The sequence below is a fragment of the Oncorhynchus clarkii genome, chromosome 29 (assembly GCF_045791955.1).
Source record: "Oncorhynchus clarkii lewisi isolate Uvic-CL-2024 chromosome 29, UVic_Ocla_1.0, whole genome shotgun sequence".
Classification (NCBI taxonomy): domain Eukaryota; kingdom Metazoa; phylum Chordata; class Actinopteri; order Salmoniformes; family Salmonidae; genus Oncorhynchus; species Oncorhynchus clarkii.
In genome coordinates this window covers 3,232,780-3,255,167 of record NC_092175.1, presented here as the reverse complement: position 1 = coordinate 3,255,167, position 22,388 = coordinate 3,232,780, and the positions used below count along the sequence as shown (strand labels likewise).

General features: G+C 44.4%; 1 protein-coding gene across 2 annotated transcripts in view; it reads left to right on the top strand.

Annotated features, from left to right (window-relative positions):
- Positions 1–4,805: 4,805 nt before the first annotated feature.
- LOC139388571 (protein zer-1 homolog) overlaps positions 4,806–22,388 on the top strand; it is a 57,763-nt gene continuing 40,180 nt past the window's right edge. The window contains exons 1-3 of one of the 2 annotated variants that reach the window (XM_071135313.1): positions 4,806–4,923; positions 6,046–6,390; positions 6,709–6,859. In XM_071135313.1, coding sequence (XP_070991414.1) covers positions 6,224–6,390; positions 6,709–6,859 — 318 coding nt within the window. In that variant the 5' untranslated portion in view covers positions 4,806–4,923; positions 6,046–6,223. The remainder of the gene's footprint in view (positions 4,924–6,045; positions 6,391–6,708; positions 6,860–22,388) is intronic. The other variant, XM_071135315.1, reaches the window with a different exon arrangement.

Sequence of the window (22,388 nt, the reverse complement as noted above, 5' to 3'; positions counted from 1 at the left end):
ATGCTCACGTGTAATGTGTATAAGAAAAGGGACACTGTTGACTCTTCTTTAGATGCTGTCTTTACCATACATGCGATGGGTTTAGCCTTAAAAGGCTGTGGATATACAGCCCCAGGTCATGATCGGTCGTGTAATGTTTAAGCATCTACCTGATGAGGTCATACATGTTCTCCTGGGATTATTTAATACGATTTGGAGTGAGGGGTTATACCTTCTGGTTGGAAACGTGTAGTAATATTACCTTTTGTAAAGCCTGGTAAGGACCTTTCATGTGTTGATAGTTATAGACCAATAGCACTGACCTCTAACTTGTGTAAAATTATAGAAAAGATGATAGTCAATAGATTGTAATATTTCCTGGAACATAGAGGTTTATTGATTCAATGTCAAAGGGTATTCCGTAAAGGTAGATCTACTTTGGATACATTAGTAAAGGTGAGTAATGATGTTGAAAAACTCTGATCATAAAATAAGTAATGGCTACTGTCTTTTTTGACATTGAAAATACTTCTGACAATATGTGGAGAGAAGGCCTACTGATTAAGATGGAAAGACGTGGTATTGGTGGGAGATTATTTAACTGGGTTTTGGCCTTATTTAATCACTCTTTTCGAGTTAAAATAGGATCCATTTTATCTGATGCCTATGGAGATGACAGTGGTATTCCTCAAGGCAGTGCTATCACTCCTATTTTGTTCAACATTATGATTAACGATGTGTATGTGCTGATGATGGAGCTATTTGGAAGAGGGGAAGGAATGTCTCTCATGATCAAATCTATTCAACAAGCTATAGTGCATGTTGAAAGATGGTTGATTGACTGGGGTTTTAAATTGTTAGTGGCAAATTCTTGTTGAATGTTCTTCTCCATTTGATGTTTGCGATAAAAGTTGCCCTCCAGTGGGTGGAGGACATACAATCTGTTAGAATTATAGTATGCTCAGATTCTCTGTCTGTATTAAATGTTTATAATATAGTAAATCTAATAGGAGTGACCTACTATTGGAGGTATTAATGTTATGGGTGTAGTAGTGAGATTCTGCAGGGTCTCAGCACATTCGGGTGTGGAAGGGAATGAAATTGTAGACCAGTTAACCAAAAGAGCTTTGAAATGAGATATAATTGGTAGTAATGTTTCACTGGGTAGAGGTGAGGCTAAATGTAAGATCAGAGCCATTTTGATAGATGTGTGACAGAAGAGATGGGACTCTGAGCCCAAGGGCTGTCATTTATATGCCCTCCAAATAAAGGTTGGTGGACCAAGATTCAAAAGTCAAATTATGGAGGAAGAGGTGGTGTTTGTTCGATTGCGCTTAGGACATTGTACATTGAACCTGTTATTACATCTGGTTGGCAAGTATGTGAATGGTTTGTGTCTGGATAATATGGTCGATGAAACGGTGGAGCATGTGTTGTTATATTGTTGTAAGTATGTTGAAGAGAGGTAAAGATTGAAGTGTAGGGTCATTGAAGTGGGACGGGGTTGGGGGCATTTGGAAGGGATTTGGGGGATGGGGAGGGCCTATTAGAAGTTAGTTGGGCTCTTTTTGTTGAGTTGGGTAGGAGGATTTAGAAATGTTGTAAACTGTGATTTACCACACACTCCACCACAGTAGGTGGCAGCATGCACCTTTAACGTTGGTTTGCGGACCGCCATTATATCATATAAAAAGAAGAAAATGCATAAAGTTAGTAAGTGTATATTTTTTTGTATTTTAAAAATGTATCCTTCAAATGAAAGTTATGATCCAAACCATTACAAAACTGTATACCGTGCAAGGCATATTTGCATTTAGACAGAGCATTTGGGCATTGTTGAAGTGTCGGGGCAAACCTATATCCATCCTACCCTGCCTTTCTAAAGTCTTCGAAAGCCAAGTGAACAAACAGATCACCGACCATCTCGAATCCCACCGTACCTTCTCCTCTATGCAATCCGGTTTCCGAGCTGGTCACGGGTGCACCTCAGCCACGCTCTTGGTCCTAAACGATATCATAACCATCATCGATAAAAAACAGTACTGTGCAGCTGTATTCATCGACCTGGCCAAGGCTTTTGACTCTGTCAATCACCGTATTCTTATCGGCATACTCAACAGCCTTGGTTTCTCTAATGACTGCCTCGCCTGGTTCACTAACTACTTCTCAGACAGAGTTCAGTGTTTCAAATCGGACAGCCTGTTGTCCACACCTCTGGCAGTCTCTATGGGGGTGCCACAGGGTTCAATTCTCGGGCTGACTCTTTTCTCTGTATATATCAATGATGTCGCTCTTGCAGCAGGTGATTCTTTGATCCACCTCTACGCAGACGACACCATTTTGTATACTTCTGGCACTTCTTTGGACACTGTGATAACAAACCTCCAAACGAGCATCAATGCCGGACAACACTCCTTCCGTGGCCTCTAACTGCTCTTAAACGCTAGTAAAACTAAATGCATGCTTTTCAACCAATTGCTGCCCGCACCCGCCCGCCCGCCTAGCATCACTACTCTGGACGGTTCTGACTTAGAATATGTGGATATCTATAAATACCTAGGTGTCTGGTTAGACTGTAAATTCTCCTTTCAGACTCAGATTATGAATCTCCAATCCAAAATTAAATCTAGAATCGGCTTCCTATTTCGCAACAAAGCCTCCTTCACTCATGCTGCCAAACATATCCTCGTAAAACTGACTATCCTGACGATCCTCGACTTCGGCGATGTCATTTACAAAATAGCCTTCAACACTCTACTCAGCAAATTGGATGCAGTCTATCACAGTGCCATCCGTTTTGTCACCAAAGCCCCATATACTACCTACCATTGTGACCTGTATGCTCTCGTTGGCTGGTCCTCGCTACATATTCGTCGCCAAACCCACTGGCTCCAGGTCATCTATAAGTCTTTGCTAGGTAAAGCTCCGCCTTATCTCAGCTCACTGGTCACCATAGCAACACCCACCCGTAGCACGCTTCAGCAGGCATATTTCACTGGTCATCCCCAAAGCCAACACCTGCTTTGACCGCCTTTCCTTCCAGTTCTCTGCTGCCAATGACTACAACGAATTGCAAAAATCACTGAAGTTGGAGACTTATATCTCCCTCACTAACTTCAAGCATCGGCTGTCAGAGCAGCTTACCGATCGCTGCAGCTGTACACAGCCCATCTATAAATAGCCCATCCAACCAACTTCCTACCTCATCCCCATATTTTTTTTTTTTTTTTTCTGCTCTTTTGCACAACGGTATTTCTACTTGCACATCTTCATCTGCACATCTATCACTCCAGTGTTAATTGCTAAATTGTAATTACTGTTGTAATCACTATGGCCTTACCTCCTTACTTAATTTGCACAAACTGTATACAGATTTTCTATTGTGTTATTGACTGTACGTTTGTTTATCCCATGTGTAACTCTATGTTGTTGTTTTTGTCGCACTGCTTTGCTATATCTTGGCCAGGTCACAGTTGTAAATGAGAACTTTTAACAACTAGCCTACCTGGTTAAATAAAGGTGAAATAAATAAAAAATATATTTTTAAAGTGTACCAATGGCCTAATGGAATTTGACTTATGAATTAGGGCTAGGGTTACCACTGCTATTTTTTTTTGTTATGCCATCTCACCATAATCAATCGTTATTCTTCTACTTTGCATTATTTAATGTAAATAATAATTAGAATAGCTTATTGCAGTAACTATGCACATATTTTGTGTAGTGTATGCTATGCCAGACCTGGCTACAAGTTCATTAAAACTCATCAGTTTGAGATAGCTAATAAAAAAACATTAAACAAATTGTATTACCACAAAATGCTTACTTAGGAGCCCTTAACCAACAATGCAGAGTTTTACAAAAAAGTAAGACAAATTTTCTAAATAAACTAAAGGCAAACTAGTAACACAATAAAAATACATTCACGTAGATATTCCCTCAATTAGCCCGACTACCAGTGCCCTCCGCACATTGGCTACCCGGACTATTTGCATTCTGTCCCCCCACCCGCCAACTCCCTCTTTTACGCTGCTGCTACTCTCTGTTTATCATCTATGCATAGTCATTTTAACTATATCTACATGTACATATTACCTCAATTAGTCCGACTAACCGGTGCCCCCGCACATTGACTCTGTACCGGTACCACCATGCTACTGTTATTTTCACTGTCATTTTACAGTTTTTATTTATTTATTTTATTTTATTTTGTATTTCTTTACTCATCTATTGTTTACCTAATACCTATTTTTTTACTTAAAAATTGCACTGTTGGTTAGAGCTTGTAAATAACAAATAAACTTTGATTTTAAGTAACAATAACGAGTCTATATAGAAGTGGTACCTGTACCAAGTCAATGTGCAGGAGTACAGGGTAGTCGAGGTAATTGTACATGTAGTTAGGGGTACATTGACTATGCATAGATAATAAACAGAGAGTGCGTGTGTCTGTGTTTCCGTGGAGGCTGCTGAGGGGAGGAATGGTATCAAACACATCAAAGATGTGGTTTCCATGTGGTTGATACCACTCCATTGACTCCATTCCAGCCATTACTATGAGCCGTCCTCCTCTCAGCAGCCTCCACTGGACAGTGTGTGTGCTTAGAGTCAAGTGACTGTACATGGAGTCAGTGTAAAAAAATAAGAATAGATAAGAATAAAATAAGTGTGTCAATGCAAATAGTCCGCTACCTTCTTTATCCAAAATGTGGAGAGAATTTAACTAACAGTGATTATGCAACAATATGCTTTCTTAAAATTAAATGGGAAATAATTAACATAATCTTCTCCTGAAGCAGGAAGCAAATCATAACAACACAGATGAACCGGAAGAGGATGTTGTTTTGTTGACATCAGACGAACACGAAAAACAGAGGAGAATATAAATGATTAAACAATAAATGAATTGAATCAACCAAAGAACTACCCGTGTGCAAAGCTAAGGTATGACAGTGTCCGATAAACTGGAAATGAGCAATGTTGACAAATTCTGTCTAAAGCTAGCTAGATCGCCAAACATTTATTCACTAGCTAGCTAATGAATCTAATTAATGCGAGTTACAGTAGCTGACCTAGCCAGCAATGGATTTGATGTAGCTAACTAACGTTATTTAACAAAATAGCTATATGTCATGGTTGAAATTCATACTTCTAATAAAATATGTTATCGAATACAAGCGCCGACTTTTTTCTAATTGGTTGAGACATAACGGCTTGAAAGTTACTATGTAAGCTGAGATTCAACAACACAAATGAGGATAAAGTCGGCGATTGTAGTATTCCATACATTTTTATTAAAAATCTGAATTTCAGGCCGCAGTTGTACAGGTAAGCGTTTACAAAATTGACGTTTTTACAAGTATCAACCGATGGCGACCCAATAATATCGCTAGTAAATCGCGCGGTCAGTTATCAACAAGGTTACTCAGCTCCGCCTCGACAGACGGGAATTGAGTTGAGCGTTCCTCAGTTAGCAAACATGTTTCACACCTTCCATGGCGTGGCTAGCCACTAGCTACTTGACATACTCATTTGTACTTGATCGATTTGTCGAGGTGTTTGTAGTTCGGTAACTTCGTTAACTACTGCCATCAAATGTAGCTAGCTAACGTTAATGATTCAGAAGTAGCTAAGCAGTTAGCTATCTAGCTAAATATTTAAGCTAGTTTCCGCAAACATTCTTGATTGAAAGAACCACATTAATGTTATGGAAGCGAAGCCTGTCATTACATGTTTTGCCATTTGGATTATCCTAAATCCATTTAGTTTGGCCATGTAGCAGACAAACTGGTACGAATTTCACCTGCCAAGTCCCACTTGTTTAGATGTTGCTCAAATGGAAACGCTTGCTTTATTTAGCCAATTAGCTAGCCAAATACTTTGTTTACAGTCTTAATCATACTTTTTTTCATGACGCGATTTACAGTGTTAACAATGAGTTTTGATAATAACTTGCATCATTAGACTGTAATTGTCGTTTCCTTAAACATGAAGTATATAGATGTGGATATTTCTATCAAAGCAATGTCAAGTATCCTAATGACAACAACTTGTCTTTGTCTCCAGCAGCTTCTTGTAGACCTAACCCCGGAGTTAGGGAGGTCTTGAGCACACTGCCTCTTCTGTGACCACCTCATCTATCCCGATGCCTACCCTTTGAGAGCTTCCCGGCACCTACCTCCTGAGGCCACCTGCTTTGCCCTGTTGTTGTCAAACAGAGTGGAAGTGAGAATCAGCAGCCGGCATGGAAGCCAAGGCAGGGGACAACCCCGACAGCCTCATGGCACTGACCACAGCCTTCTGCCTGAGGAACCTGAGGAGGACCATGTGCTACCTGGGAGAGAGGAACAAGCTCTGCCTGCGCTCAGACGTCTTCCTGCCCAGCGAGATCTGTGACAAGCTGGTCAACACGTACGTATAATTGGGATTTGTAATGGGTGCTAATCCTAATGTTCAATTAAGCACTGTCCGACATGTTTTTGCTTGTTGGTTTGTCTAATTTTTCACATTATATTGCAATGGTCTTATGAGGTGTCAAGGATGCTTTCATGATCAATCACTTTATTAGCAGCAGCTCATGAGCATTGATTTATGATTTGCTTCAAATCTCAATGTATAATGTATGTAAATGAATTGTCAAATGCCAACCATAGTTTGATACTGTATATCAATTTGATTTTATGTCTGGAATAATTATTTGTCTGCTGTTTTATGTATCCATCTTCACAGATACACGGAACTGGTCCATATGGACAGTAACTTTGAGCCGCAGGACGGCTTCTTCCAGCTGTTCTCGGACCCGCACAGCACCAGGCTCACCCGGGTACAGCTGAGGGAGGACTTTGTGCGTGACAGGGACCTGGAGGCCATTGGGAAACAGGTGGGACATTGTGGAGGCAGATTAGTCTGGTCCCAGTTCTGTTTGTGTTGTATAGCCCCTGTGGACCATAGGAGTTGGCTAGACAGTACAAACAGATCTGAGAGCAGGCTATAGGTAGACTCGAGTGCCCTAAAATGTCATACTTCTTCTGTATTTCCGGTAAAGGCAAGCAGGGGCACTCATGGGATTTCGAGTGATGGTGAACATAAAAAATACATTGAAATCCCACAAGTGCCCCTGCTGCGTTTTCATGCATGAAACGGGTAGGGTGGCAGTGTTTCCTTCTGGAGGGCGTCAAGGCCCACAAACAATGTGGAGGGCATTGGAATGGTTTCTCCAAGTACCTCTAAACAGATAAGCCATGACAATACCTTCTTTCTAATCAGGACCAAAACAACAGCAAGACGCACTAATGCAATAAAAGTATAATAATGTCCAATGGCAAAATTTTGCTAATTGAAAAATAGCACATACAATGAGTGAACAAAGCATTAGGAACACCTGCTCTTTCTATGACATAGACTCACCAGGTGAATCCAGGTGAAAGCTATGATCCCTTATTGATGTCGCCTGTTAAATCCACTTTCATCTGTGTAGATGAAGAGGAGGAGACAGGTTAAAGACATGGTTTGTGTATTCATCCATTCAGAGGGTGAATGGGCAAGACAAAATATTTAAGTGCCTTTTGAATGGGGTATGGTACAGTGGTTCCTCCTTTAAAAGCTGCGTCATACTGCGGCACACCTTGCGTGCTGCCGCAGAATTCTGTAGCACGTCATTAAATTGTCAGCCATTTTTTGTTACTGCAAGTTATTTCTAGTTTGACCACCAGAGGGCAGCTTTGAGAAGCATTTGATAGTATTCCGTATTGGCATTACCAAAGAATTTAAAACTTTTTTTTAATAACATAGTATATGGGATTGATTTGAAGACATGTTGCTCAATTAATATTATGATGTTTCTATTCAGAGAAAAAATGAAACCCTCAGTGTTTCCGTTAGGATGGAATGGAAAATATCCCGCTGTACAACGTGACGGTAGGGAGTAGGCTACAGGATTAGAGGATTCTAAATTGTTTACCTTCAAGAGACAACTTTTTTCCAATATTTCTGTAAATCAGTTATATTTATTCCCATAGTAATTCGTTATGCATCCATAACTAAATCAACCTCTGCGATTTGAAAGAGTATTATTTTACAAAATGTGTTTATTTGTTTATTAGGCTACTGTGTAGTCTACAATACATATTGTAGTAAACATGGGAAAGTGCCTAATTCCTTACATAAGGGAAAGCAGGTCTGTACTACAGAATGCAGGGCACGCGGGGACCGGTGTTATTTCGTAGTTGTGATGTCTTCACTATTATTTTACAATGTAGAAAATAGTAAAAATAACAATACTGGAATGAGTAGGCTTGTCCAAACTTCTGACTGGTACTTGCTTAATTAATTTGATTAATATTACGGTGATTCTATTCTATGAAAAATTAAAAACCCTCTGGGTTTCCGTTAGGATGGAACAGAAAATATGGCGCTGTACAACGCCCATAAATTCTGAGCATTGTCAGTTTGTAAATTCAGACTGTTGAGCTCTCGGTGCGTACACTGGACGTTCAGGCCGATGAGTAGTGTTGATTTGAGCATTCTGGCCTTACAACGGCAGTCAAGCACTCAAGGTAACGTTGGCTAGCTACTTCCAGACACAATTTTACTTGCTCAAGCAGAGCTAGTCAGGCAGTTTTCGTGTTACCCGGAGCATTGGTGACTGTGCTGCTGGAAACAATTGAATTACGCATTTTTGCCGACTTTACTGACACTGGCCATATTCAACCGGTGTTGAGTAAGTTCATTATTCTGTGCTCTGGTACACTCAGACGAGAGTGCTCTGAAATCGGTGTAGATGGCCAGAGCGAATTAATGAAAGCACCCGAATGTCCATTGAGAACGCACAATGACTATACCATTTAGCTAAGCTAAGAATGATGGGAATAATCAAGTCAATAAACGTTGGGTAGTCAAATAGCCTATAGTTAATATTCTGGCAAGTTTGATGTATAACTACTAACATTAGGTAGATAGCTAACATACCAGTACGTACTGCTGTAATGATGTGCTATGTGGTTCGTAAGGACAGCGTAGCTAACAAATTGTCAGCAAACATAACGTGTAAGGTAACTTATTTGAAAAGTCATTACTTTATTACATTGAGTAGCAAGCTATCCCTTGGTCATTAGGGCAAATCTGTTTTGTTTTTTCACACCTACCTCGGAAATTAGACTATTCTTTAGTAAAGGTTGCATAGTCTATTGTTCAGCTATTAGCCCCCCTCCCCAACTTGCAACAAATTGTTGTTGTTCCCATCTCGTTCCTTTCCCTCTTCCATGCGTCATCATTCTGCGCCTGAGTGGCTCACTTGTGGGGGTGCTGGCAGGATATGGCAGCATCTTCGGTCGAGTCAAGAATTCTGCATGTTTGTATGAAGGTGTGGTTATTCACAGGCAAATTGTTATATGCTATGGGGGTACATTTGTGTCTTTTTGTCGAGAGCAAAACATTATTTTAAATAAAAAAATCATTGTTCTGAAAGCAACTTTTTTCCGACACAAAGGAAGTCATAGCGGACACCTACGAAGAAAGACTATGTGATGATGGAATCTCAGGTAAGCAGCACTGGGCGTTCTTCCATCCAACTTTTACATAGCTAGTAGTTAGCTCCTACGATTCAGTGTATGTTCATAACATTCTACTATATTACATACATGCATACCGTAGAATGATAAATCATGCAATTATTATTCTCAAGCTAATCAAAAGCATTTAACTACGAATGTTGAATTAATCTAACTTTCTTTCATGGCAACTCATAAGCAGGCCATGTCATATTTGTTTCATAGTTGATATATAATCATATTTCATGACAGTGTAACGGTTAACTTTTTTTTTACAGGAGGATGAAAGAACACAATATGTCTGTCACGAAGAGTTTTTGCAGCGTGTAGATGGTGCAGGTATCATTGCATATTTCCCATCACCTAATGAACAACCACAACACCAGTCTGGTGTAAAGCATATTTCCCATCACCTAATGAACAACCACAACACCAGTCTGGTGTAAAGCATATGTCCCATCACCTAATGAACAACCACAACACCAGTCTGGTGTAAAGCATATTTCCCATCACCTAATGAACAACCACAACACCAGTCTGGTGTAAAGCATATTTCCCATCACCTAATGAACAACCACAACACCAGTCTGGTGTAAAGCATATTTCCCATCACCTAATGAACAACCACAACACCAGTCTGGTGTAAAGCATATTTCCCATCACCTAATGAACAACCACAACACCAGTCTGGTGTAAAGCATATTTCCCATCACCTAATGAACAACCACAACACCAGTCTGGTGTAAAGCATATTTCCCATCACCTAATGAACAACCACAACACCAGTCTGGTGTAAAGCATATTTCCCATCACCTAATGAACAACCACAACACCAGTCTGATGTAAAGCATATTTCCCATCACCTAATGAACAACCACAACACCAGTCTGGTGTAAAGCATATTTCCCATCACCTAATGAACAACCACAACACCAGTCTGGTGTAAAGCATATTTCCCATCACCTAATGAACAACCACAACACCAGTCTGGTGTAAAGCATATTTCCCATCACCTAATGAACAACCACAACACCAGTCTGGTGTAAAGCGTATTTCCCATCACCTAATGAACAACCACAATACCAGTCTGGTGTTAAGCATATGTCCCATCACCTAATGAACAACCACAACACCAGTCTGGTGTAAAGAATATGTCCCATCACCTAATGAACAACCACAACACCAGTCTGGTGTAAAGCATATTTCCCATCACCTAATGAACAACCACAACACCAGTCTGGTGTAAAGAATATGTCCCATCACCTAATGAACAACCACAACACCAGTCTGGTGTAAAGCATATTTCCCATCACCTAATGAACAACCACAACACCAGTCTGGTGTTAAGCATATTTCCCATCACCTAATGAACAACCACAACACCAGTCTGGTGTAAAGCATATTTCCCATCACCTAATGAACAACCACAACACCAGTCTGGTGTAAAGCATATTTCCCATCACCTAATGAACAACCACAACACCAGTCTGGTGTTAAGCATATGTCCCATCACCTAATGAACAACCACAACACCAGTCTGGTGTTAAGCATATGTCCCATCACCTAATGAACAACCACAACACCAGTCTGGTGTTAAGCATATGTCCCATCACCTAATGAACAACCACAACACCAGTCTGGTGTTAATCATATGTCCCATCACCTAATGAACAACCACAACACCAGTCTGGTGTTAAGCATATGTCCCATCACCTAATGAACAACCACAACACCAGTCTGGTGTTAAGCATATGTCCCATCACCTAATGAACAACCACAACACCAGTCTGGTGTTAAGCATATGTCCCATCACCTAATGAACAACCACAACACCAGTCTGGTGTTAAGCATATGTCCCATCACCTAATGAACAACCACAACACCAGTCTGGTGTTAAGCATATGTCCCATCACCTAATGAACAACCACAACACCAGTCTGGTGTTAATCATATGTCCCATCACCTAATGAACAACCACAACACCAGTCTGGTGTTAAGCATATGTCCCATCACCTAATGAACAACCACAACACCAGTCTGGTGTTAATCATATGTCCCATCACCTAATGAACAACCACAACACCAGTCTGGTGTTAAGCATATGTCCCATCACCTAATGAACAACCACAACACCAGTCTGGTGTTAAGCATATGTCCCATCACCTAATGAACAACCACAACACCAGTCTGGTGTTAAGCATATTTCCCATCACCTAATGAACAACCACAACACCAGTCTGGTGTTCAGCTTTCTGGGCTGTATTGACTTGTCCTGAAAATGACACCTGCTGCTTTATATCTCAGTTATTGTTTTCATATCTACAAAAAATAAGACATTTTCTTTACTTTCAGAGAGCGAGCTGATCAAGGGGTCGAAAATGTAGATATTTCCAGATGTTCACGGTTCGAGGAACAGGCCGTGGAAGCTTTACTGTGGCAAAAGTGTCCATAACCAGAGGTAATTGAAATGTTCTGTGTTCTTTTTCTCCATCTCTGCCTGTCTTGTTGTACATGGAACCTGTCTCACATGCATTTATTAAAAACCCTTAAGATGTCAACTGCTAATTTTCAGATTTACACCACATGAACACTGCCATTTTCACTGGACTATCTGTTGCTGCCAGGTCATGATTTCCCTAGGGGTTAACCTTGCAATAACCAAGTGGTGAGACACATAGCCCTCTATATTTAAATGTTTCAGGTACACTCCGATAGGTGTCTGCGTCACATACAGTATCTTCTATTGACATCATCTTCTATTGTTGTGTCTGTTTTTCAGCATAAAGTACTCTGTAGTCACTTAGTGTGGACACCAGGTGAGACAACACACGCACAATAAGTCTCTCTAATTTACTTCATCCCTCTCCCCCTTCTCCCTAAATCCTCTAGGTAATATCAGCTGTCTTGATGAACCCCTGCCGCATCTGAACTGGCTGACACAGAGGGCACAGCATGATCATAGGTGAGAGGTCACTTGGTCGGGTCAACAGGAAGTATTATTAAAAAGAGATGCTTTACATTGAAATACAGACAGAGATGTAGTAGTCCCAGAGTTAATGATCCCAGGTCAGTTTATATTATACAGGAAGTATTATTAAGGAGATGCTTTACATTGAAATACAGACAGAGATGTAGTAGTCCCAGAGTTAATGATCCCAGGTCAGTTTTGCATTTCACCTCCTGATGATTATGATGACTGGCCGTGTTAGAATAAAAACACAAGGCTTAATCATGCTCTCTCTCTATCCACCTGTCTCTCGTCTGCAGGGGTGATTTGATGTGAGAGAGGAAGCCAGTCCCGTCAATCGCCACCTCACCCGCTCTTAAGATAACCTTCGGGCTGACTGGGAGCCCAAGGCTGGTTATGAACTGAGAGAATATTAGGGTAGCACAGTAATTCATTAAACATATGCTGTCTGCCGTTGTTCTTATCTATTTCCCTTTCTGTCTTCTATACCTCTCTCTTCCTCGTTTTATAATGCATATGTGCATTGAAGTACAGATTGAATTTGTATTTATAATACAATATTACAATGATCATAATTATAATGCATTTGTAACACCTGGATAATGGACTTCTTTCAATAAAGCATTTCACATTCTCCACTGGTTGAAATTAAGTGTCTCATTGAAGTACTATCCTGTGTCCTCAGATCAATGAGGATGAAGGGAGTTAGATATGCATCGTTTTTTTTTCTGTATATATGAATTACAAATCAATCATGTTTCTAGTCTATTGCATAGTTACAATGTGTAATCATTGTTGTCCCAGGAGCAGGAGTGGTAAACACTGTTGAAGTGTATATCTGGTAATACATACATGCAGACACAGCATCATTCAAATGATGGAGTTTGATTTGACTGAAAAAGAATGTCTCAGAGATTCATACCTGAACCGCACCTTTATTTGACAAGGAAACGTACATGATCAGTGAATATATTCAATGTACAGGCTACAATGTGGGAATGTCATGCATGGTAATAACTGCAGTACATGTGTATATAGGACTTGCATCCTTGGCACAATAAAGTTATTATATTCTACTCTATCCATAGGCTTCATTAATGCCATTCAGACTTGAAGTTGATACAACGATATGATAGCTGAGGTTCATAGATAGGTTCTGAACTAATATTCATAGCAAAAGTTTGAGGGTCCATACACATACACTACTTACTTTAGCTATCTACACATCCATAGGCATACAGTTATTTGTATCCTCCACTACATAATAAGCAAGTAAATAGTTAGCTACATATGTTACTTCAGCTGCATTGCAAGGCGAGAAGCATTGGAGTCAACATGGGCCAGCATCCCTGTGGAACACAGAGGACAAAAGGGTGCAATTATTAGGAAGGCGTTCCTGATGTTTTGTACATTGTGCATAGTGAGCAAAATACTAATGCTAATAATTCAACTGTCATGTTAATAAGGATAATTCATTAGCAAAAATGCATTTCATAAAATGTAGTGCAAACGACTCACTGTATAATAACGCAAACCAACTGTCCAGTGTTGACACAGTTTATATAGTAATAAACCTTGACATGAAGACCTATACATTGTATATAATGGTTGGGGGAGACCTTGGTAAAGGACACCTGTCACCTTGTGTAGGATATCTGCTGCCACTGTGTCATCCACCCTCCCAATTGGAGGACAGGGACCAAGTGGTGTCCTGTTTTCACTAATCACCCTGTATTCAGAGTTTAGTTTGTCATGGTGTACAACATTGGCAGCTAAAAACTGAATTGCGGTGTACAGTCCATGCCCAAATAAATAAACAAATGATTAAATAAACAAATCAAATGCTAAATGTTCTTGGGAGAGAGCATCACGATCATAGCCAGGGGTAAGCCTCGGGAGCCTCAATCAGGGTCAGTCTGGTCTTGGAGCAATGATGACTGTGGTCCAGAGCCGTTAAACAGAGCAGTCTGGTCTCTGCTAGAAAGCTACTCCTTGACCACCACTGATCACGCAGCACCCACCTGGGTGATGCCCCAGCAGCCGTGGGGCCGCCGGAAGGCTCACCGCACCTCAGTGGTATTCTAAAGCAGCCTGTAGGCTTCCTGAGCATTAGTCCACATCTCTGCTGTCCTCTTGCTTAGGGCTCCTCCGCTAAAAAATCATATGCTAGCCAGTTAGCTAGCTTGCCAAACCAACCATCCTTCTGATCTTACTTGACAGTTTTATAATGAAATACACTGTTAATAATACTAATTTTAAAAAATGTTGAACAATCATCACGTCTTTGTCAAGTTTTCACTCTCAATTTCTTAAGTTGCTCTCTCAAGTCTGGGTATCTTTGGGTCTTTTTTCTCGATTGGATTTCAGGCTGGTGGGGGAGGGGCTTAGGGCTTAGAATGGTCACTTACGCTGGAGTGATGGACGAACTAACAAATGCTTGCCCTTGACCTGTCCAGTGGGTCATTTATAGTTACCACAGCCACAAATTCAGAAGGCCCGCCTACTCGACCAATCAGATGAGGGAGTGTCATGACACATTATCTGACCGGCTTGCAGGGGCAGACTAAAGACATGCATTTATTGTATCTATTACTCCATCAACGATTCGGTTATATATTAGATATGGTAAAACCAACTGTTATAAATACAATGTTTTAATCGGCCCTTAATCATGGTAACTTGTCTTAACCCATAATAGGTTTACTCCAATATCTGCATAGTTTTTAAAATGGCAGCATGTAGACAAATACATAGCTTCATTTTTTTATTTTCAAAATACACAAATAAAACGTACACAGTTTCACAGAAATGTTCACAGAAATGTACATTTTAGAAATTGGCAGATTTTTTTGGGGGGGGGGGCTGATTAAGATACACTGCATGGCAAAAAGTAAGTGGACACCTCCTTGTCAAATATCTCATTCCAAAATCATTGATATGGAGTTGGTCCCCCCCTTTGCTGCTATAACAGCCTCTGGGAAGGCTTTCCACAAGATGATGGAACATTGCTGCTGGGACTTGCTTCCATTCAGCCACAAGAGTATTGGTGAGGTCGGGCACTGATGTTGGGCGATTAGGCCTGGCTCACAGTCGGTATTCCAATTCTCCCCAAAGGTGTTCGATGGGGTTGAGGTCAGGGCTCTGTGCAGGCCAGTCAAGTTCATCCACACCGATCTCAACAAACCATTTCCGTATGGACTTCGCTTTTGTGCTTTTTGTGGACTTCGCTTTTTTTAGGAGGAGGCACAAAAAAAGGCAAGGAATCGAGGAAAGATAAAATGGCACAGAGCTGTTGCATGTTTGCCTCAATATGGAATGGCAGACGCCACTGTGTGTTAAGGCAGGTTGCTTATTTAAGAATGCACTGGGTGACGTAGGAGCTGATACAGGTTGCAGGAGAGAACAAGGATAGGGAGAGAGACTTTAGGTTCCCGTTTAGAGAGATTTAGCTCCCATTTATTTGATATTGGACACACAGATAAAGGGGGAAATGCTGGAGAGTTCTTCCAGGGCATGGCTTGTTTGACACGGAACTAAAAGACAAAGACCTTTGGTATTTATTAAGGGAATTGGCTGCAGGTGCGTTTAGAGCATGGAGATGTATAGAGGTCTCTAGTGCCCAAAAGCATATCTTAACATGGGCAGCGTTGATACCATGCGATCCCCACACATCTCTATGGCTCAGAGGTGCCTGCATTTTAAGGTAAAGTTAACCAAAAAGTCTAATTAAAGTGACAGTTCCCTAAAAAGTATAAGAAAAATTAGAGCCTTTTCTACAGCCACTTCCAAAAAAAACGGTCTTTGCTGGTTTTGCCCTCAAAGACTCAAAGCGGCCTGGTTTAATGCGCGTCATCCTTGACCTCAGGCAAGGGAATCAGACAGGCCTCTGGTCTGAGGTGAGTATGAAGTTTAAAAGGAAAACATTTGGCACCATCCAGTTCCTTATGTCTGAAACACAGGCTTCCAGGGAGGGCAATTTTGGGGCATCACCATGTTTCATTGAAATGTACAGCTGTGTGTCGTCCGTCATAGCAGTGAAAGTTGGCTTTGTGTTTCCGAATGACATCACCAAGAGGTAGAATATATAGTGAAAACAATAGAGGTCCTAAAACGGAACCTTGATGAATGCCGACATTTACAATTGATTTGTCAGAGGACAAACCATCCACAGAGACAAACTGATATCTTTCAGACAGATAAGATCTAAACCAGGCGAGAATTTGTCCATGTAGACCAATTAGGTTTTCCAACATCTCCAAAAGTATGTGGTGATTGATGGTTTCAAAAGCAGCACTAAGGTCTAGGAGCATGAGGACAGTTGCAGAGCCTTGGTCTGACTCCATTCAAATGTGATTTACCACCTTCGCGAGTGCAGTCTCAGTGCTATGATGGGTACTAAAACCAGACAAGCGTTTCATATACATTGTCTTCAGGAAGGCAGTGAGATGCTACGCAACAGCTTTTTAAAAAATGTTTTGAGAGGAATGGGAGATTCTAGTTGGAATAGGGTCCAGTATGCAGCTTGACGGTTTAGAGGCCATGACTATTTTGATGAATGTTTCAAGAGATACAGGATTTAAAAAAAAACTTGATTGTCTCCATTAATCCTTTGTCCTGGCAGTTCTCTTTTACTCGGGAAACCTGAGCTTTGGAGAAATATGCAGATTCAAAGTGGAGACTGTAATTTGCTTTCTAATGATCATGATCTTTTCATCAAAGAAGTTCATGAATTTAGCACTGCTGAATTGAAAGCCATCCTCTCTTTGTCACGACTTCTACCGGGGGTAACTCCTTTCCCTGTTCGGGCGGCGCTCGGCGCTCGGCGTCGCCGGTCTACTAGCCACTACCGATCCCTTTTTCTTTTTCTGGTTGTTTTGTCTGTGTTCCTTTTCACACCTGGTTTTCAATTGCTTTGATTTCTGTGGGTATATAGGGCAGCTGTTACCTGCCGTAATTCGTGCAGGATTAGACTTGTGTGTATTGCGTTCGATGGTATTTGATGTTTGTTGTTTTTTCGCATTTACGCACGTGTATATAAAGTGTCGGAACTGTGTTAGTTCCTCCGTGTGTTTGCACGATTATTCGAGAGCGTAGTTTTGGGATTTTTGTTCTGTGCTATTGGCATTGCTGGACTATTATTAAACACGCTCCTCAGACATCCCTGCTCTCCTGCGCCTGACTCCTACACCTCTCACCAAGACGCATGTTATCACAGAATCCTGCACCAATATAATTATGGAGTCAGCAGGAGCGGACGCACTTCCAGGGTCCGTGGAGGAGCGAGTTCAACACCACACGGCAGTGTTACACCGACTGGGGACCGCCATGGATCAGGTGATGGCGACGATGGAGAGATGGGAGAGAGGTGGCCTTCCCACACCGTTATCAGCTACACCCCAACCAGTACCACTACCATCTCCTTCATTGCCTGAGCACAGTGGAATTCGACTCGCCCTCCCGAGGGAGTATGATGGGACGGCGGCCGGGTGCCAGGGCTTCTTACTCCAGATGGACCTATACCTGGCGACCGTTCGTCCGGCTCCTTCGGGGGGTGAGAGCGTGAACGCCCTCGTCTCCTGCCTCGCAGGTAAAGCCCTGGAGTGGGCCAACGCGGTGTGGAACGATCCTGACTCGGCGAGGGACCACTACCCAGAGTTCACCCGCCGCTTTCGGGCCGTGTTTGATCACCCACCTGAGGGTCGAGCGGCAGGTGAACGGCTGTTCCATCTGAGGCAGGAGAGGAGGAGTGCTCAGGACTTTGCTCTAGAGTTCCGGACCTTGGCCGCTGGCGCGGGATGGAACGACAGGGCCTTGATCGATCACTATAGGTGTAGTTTGCGTGAGGACGTCCGTAGGGAGCTGGCCTGTAGAGACACCACCCTGTCCTTGGACCAATTGATCGACATGTCCATTCGGTTGGACAACTTGCTGGCGACCCGCGGACGTCCAGATCGGGCTCTGTCAGTTCCATCTCCCAGCTCCACCACTCCAACACCCATGGAGCTAGGAGGTGCTTCAGCGAGGGCGACCGGAGGAGGGGGCCTTTCCTGTGCCAGCTGTGGTCGCAGAGGGCACACTGCTGACCGGTGCTGGGGGGGCCCCCCCGGGAGTCGAGACGCCAGGCCGAGCACTGCCCGGACACCTCAGGTGAGTCGGCACCAGGCTCACCCAGAGCCCCCTGTTGGTCACGTGTATGTATGGATTGTTTTTCCTAAATTTTCCCCTCTTTCCCGGCATAAGGCGCTAGTAGATTCAGGCGCGGCGGGGAATTTTATTGACCGCGGTTTAGCGAACAGGTTAGGGATTCCCCTTGTTCAGCTGGATAAACCCTTCCCAGTGCACGCCTTAGATAGCCGACCATTAGGGTCAGGGTTAGTCAGGGAGTCCACGGCTCCACTGGATATGGTTACGCAGGAGGGTCATGAGGAGAGAATTAGTCTCTTCCTCATTGATTCTCCTGCGTTTCCGGTGGTGTTGGGGATCCCCTGGTTGGCCCGTCACAACCCCAGGATTTCGTGGCAACAGAGGGCTCTACAGGGGTGGTCGGAGGAGTGCTCAGGCAGGTGTGTAGGAGTTTCCATCGGTGCTACAACGGTGGAGAGTCCAGACCAAGTCTCCACCGTGCACATTCCCTCAGAATATGCCGATTTGGCTATCGCCTTCTGTAAAAAGAAGGCGACCCAATTACCACCTCATCGACGAGGGGATTGTGCGATAAATCTCCTGGTAGGCGCTGCACTTCCCAGGAGTCACGTGTATCCCCTGTCACAGGAGGAGACGGTGGCTATGGAGACATACATATCGGAATCTCTGGAGCAGGGGTTCATTCAGCCCTCCATCTCACCTGCCTCCTCGAGTTTCTTTTTTGTGAAGAAGAAGGAGGGTGGTCTGCGTCCGTGCATTGACTATAGAGGTCTAAATTCCATCACGGTGGGGTATAGTTACCCGCTACCTCTCATTGCCACGGCGATTGAGTCATTTCACGGAGCACGGTTTTTCACAAAACTGGATCTCAGGAGTGCATATAACTTGGTGCGTATCCGGAAGGGAGATGAGTGGAAGACGGCGTTTAGTACCACATCCGGCCATTATGAGTACCTCGTCATGCCGTACGGGTTGAAGAATGCTCCAGCAGTCTTCCAATCTTTTGTGGATGAGATTCTCAGGGATCTGCACGGTCAGGGTGTGGTGGTTTACATCGATGATATTCTGGTCTATTCCGCTACACGGGCCGCGCATGTGTCTCTGGTGCGCAGGGTACTTGGGAGACTGTTGGAGCATGACCTGTACGTCAAGGCTGAGAAATGCTCGTTCTTCCAACAGGCCGTCTCCTTCCTTGGATATCGCATTTCCACATCGGGGTTGGTGATGGAGGATGACCGCATTGCAGCCGTGAGTAATTGGCCGACTCCAACCACGGTAAAGGAGGTGCAGCGGTTCTTAGGGTTTGCCAACTACTACCGGAGGTTTATCCGGGGTTTTGGGCAGGTGGCTGCGCCCATTACGTCACTGCTGAAGGGGGGGCCGACGCGTCTGTGGTGGTCGGCTGAGGCGGACAGGGCTTTTGGTCGCCTGAAGGCTCTTTTTACCTCGGCTCCCGTGCTGGCGCATCCGGACCCCTCTTTGGCATTTATAGTGGAGGTGGACGCATCCGAGGCTGGGGTTGGAGCTGTGCTCTCCCAGCTCTCGGGTGCGCCACCGAAGCTCCGCCCCTGTGCTTTCTTTTCTCAGAAGCTCAGCCCGGCGGAGCGAAACTATGACGTGGGGGATCGGGAGCTGCTAGCTGTTGTCAGAGCCCTGAAGGTGTGGAGACATTGGCTTGAGGGGGCCCAGCACCCTTTCCTCATCTGGACTGACCACCGTAATCTAGAGTACATTCGGGCAGCGAGGAGACTGAACCCTCGTCAGGCAAGGTGGGCCATGTTTTTCACCCGATTTAGGTTTACCATCTCCTATAGACCAGGCTCCCAGAACACTAAGGCAGACGCACTGTCCCGACTATATGATACGGAGGAGCGGGCCATTGATCCTGCGCCCATCCTCCCGGCTTCTTGTCTAGTGGCACCTGTAAGGTGGGAGGTGGACGCAGACATTGAGCGAGCATCGCGTGTTGAGCCCACTCCACCACAATGTCCAGCGGGACGGGTGTATGTTCCGCTGGAGGTTAGAGACAGGTTAATTTGGTGGGCTCACACATCCCCCTCCTCTGGTCATCCGGGGATTGGGAGGACGGTGCGATGTCTTAGTGGGAAGTACTGGTGGACCACTTTAGCCAAGGACGTGAGGGTTTATGTGTCCTCCTGCTCAGTGTGCGCTCAGTGCAAGGCTCCTAGGCACCTGCCCAGAGGGAAGTTACAACCCCTTCCCGTTCCACAGCGGCCTTGGTCACACCTGTCGGTTGACTTCTTGACCGATCTGCCACCGTCACAGGGCAACACCACAATCCTGGTCGTTGTGGATCGGTTTTCTAAGTCCTGTCGTCTCCTCCCTTTGCCCGGTCTCCCTACGGCCCTACAGACGGCGGAGGCCCTGTTTACTCACGTCTTCCGGCACCACGGGGTGCCTGAGTATATTGTTTCTGATCGGGGTCCCCAGTTCACGTCCAGGGTGTGGAAGGCTTTCATGGAACGTTTGGGGGTCTCGGTCAGCCTGACCTCTGGGTTTCACCCCGAGAGTAATGGGCAGGTGGAAAGAGTGAACCAGGATGTGGGTAGGTTTCTGCGGTCGTATTGCCAGGACCGGCCAGGGGAGTGGGCGAAGTACATCCCCTGGGCGGAGATGGCCCAGAACTCACTCCCCCACTCCTCTACGAACCTGTCGCCCTTCCAATGTGTGTTGGGCTATCAGCCGGTCCTGGTACCATGGCATCAGAGCCAGACCGAGGCTCCTGCGGTGGACGATTGGGTGAAACGCTCAAGGGAAACCTGGGAGGCCGCCCATGGGTACCTTAAACGGGCCGAAGCACGGCAGAAGGCCAGTGCCGACCGCCATCGCAGCGAGGCCCCGGTGTACACACCGGGGGACCGGGTCTGGCTCTCGACCCGAAACCTGCCCCTCCACCTGCCCTGCCGGAAGCTGGGTCTGCGGTTTGTGGGGCCATTCAAAGTCCTGAGGAGAATAAACGAGGTGTGTTATAGGTTACAGCTCCCCCCGTATTACCGTATTAACCCCTCGTTTCATGTGTCTCTCCTCAGGCCGGTGGTGGCTGGTCCGCTTCAAGAAGATGAGGTGCGGGAGGTCCCTCCGCCTCCCCTGGACATCGGGGGGGGGCGCCGGCGTATGCAGTTCGGTCCATACTGGACTCGAGGCGTCGGGTGGGGGGTCTTCAGTACCTCGTGGACTGGGAGGGGTACGGTCCGGAGGAGAGATGCTGGGTGCCGGTGGAGGACGTACTGGATCCTCCTATGCTAAGGGAGTTTCACCGCCTCCATCCGGATCGCCTTGCGCCTCGTCCTCCGGGTCGTCCTCGAGGCCGGCGTCGTCGCGCTGCGGGAGCTGCGCGTCAGGGGGGGGGGGGGGTACTGTCACGACTTCTACCGGGGGTAACTCCTCTCCCTGTTCGGGCGGCGCTCGGCGTCGCCGGTCTACTAGCCACTACCGATCCCTTTTTCTTTTTCTGGTTGTTTTGTCTGTGTTCCTTTTCACACCTGGTTTTCAATTGCTTTGATTTCTGTGGGTATATAGGGCAGCTGTTACCTGCCGTAATTCGTGCAGGATTAGACTTGTGTGTATTGCGTTCGATGGTATTTGATGTTTGTTGTTTTTTCGCATTTACGCACGTGTATGTAAAGTGTCGGAACTGTGTTAGTTCCTCCGTGTGTTTGCACGATTATTCGAGAGCGTAGTTTTGGGATTTTTGTTCTGTGCCATTGGCATTGCTGGACTATTATTAA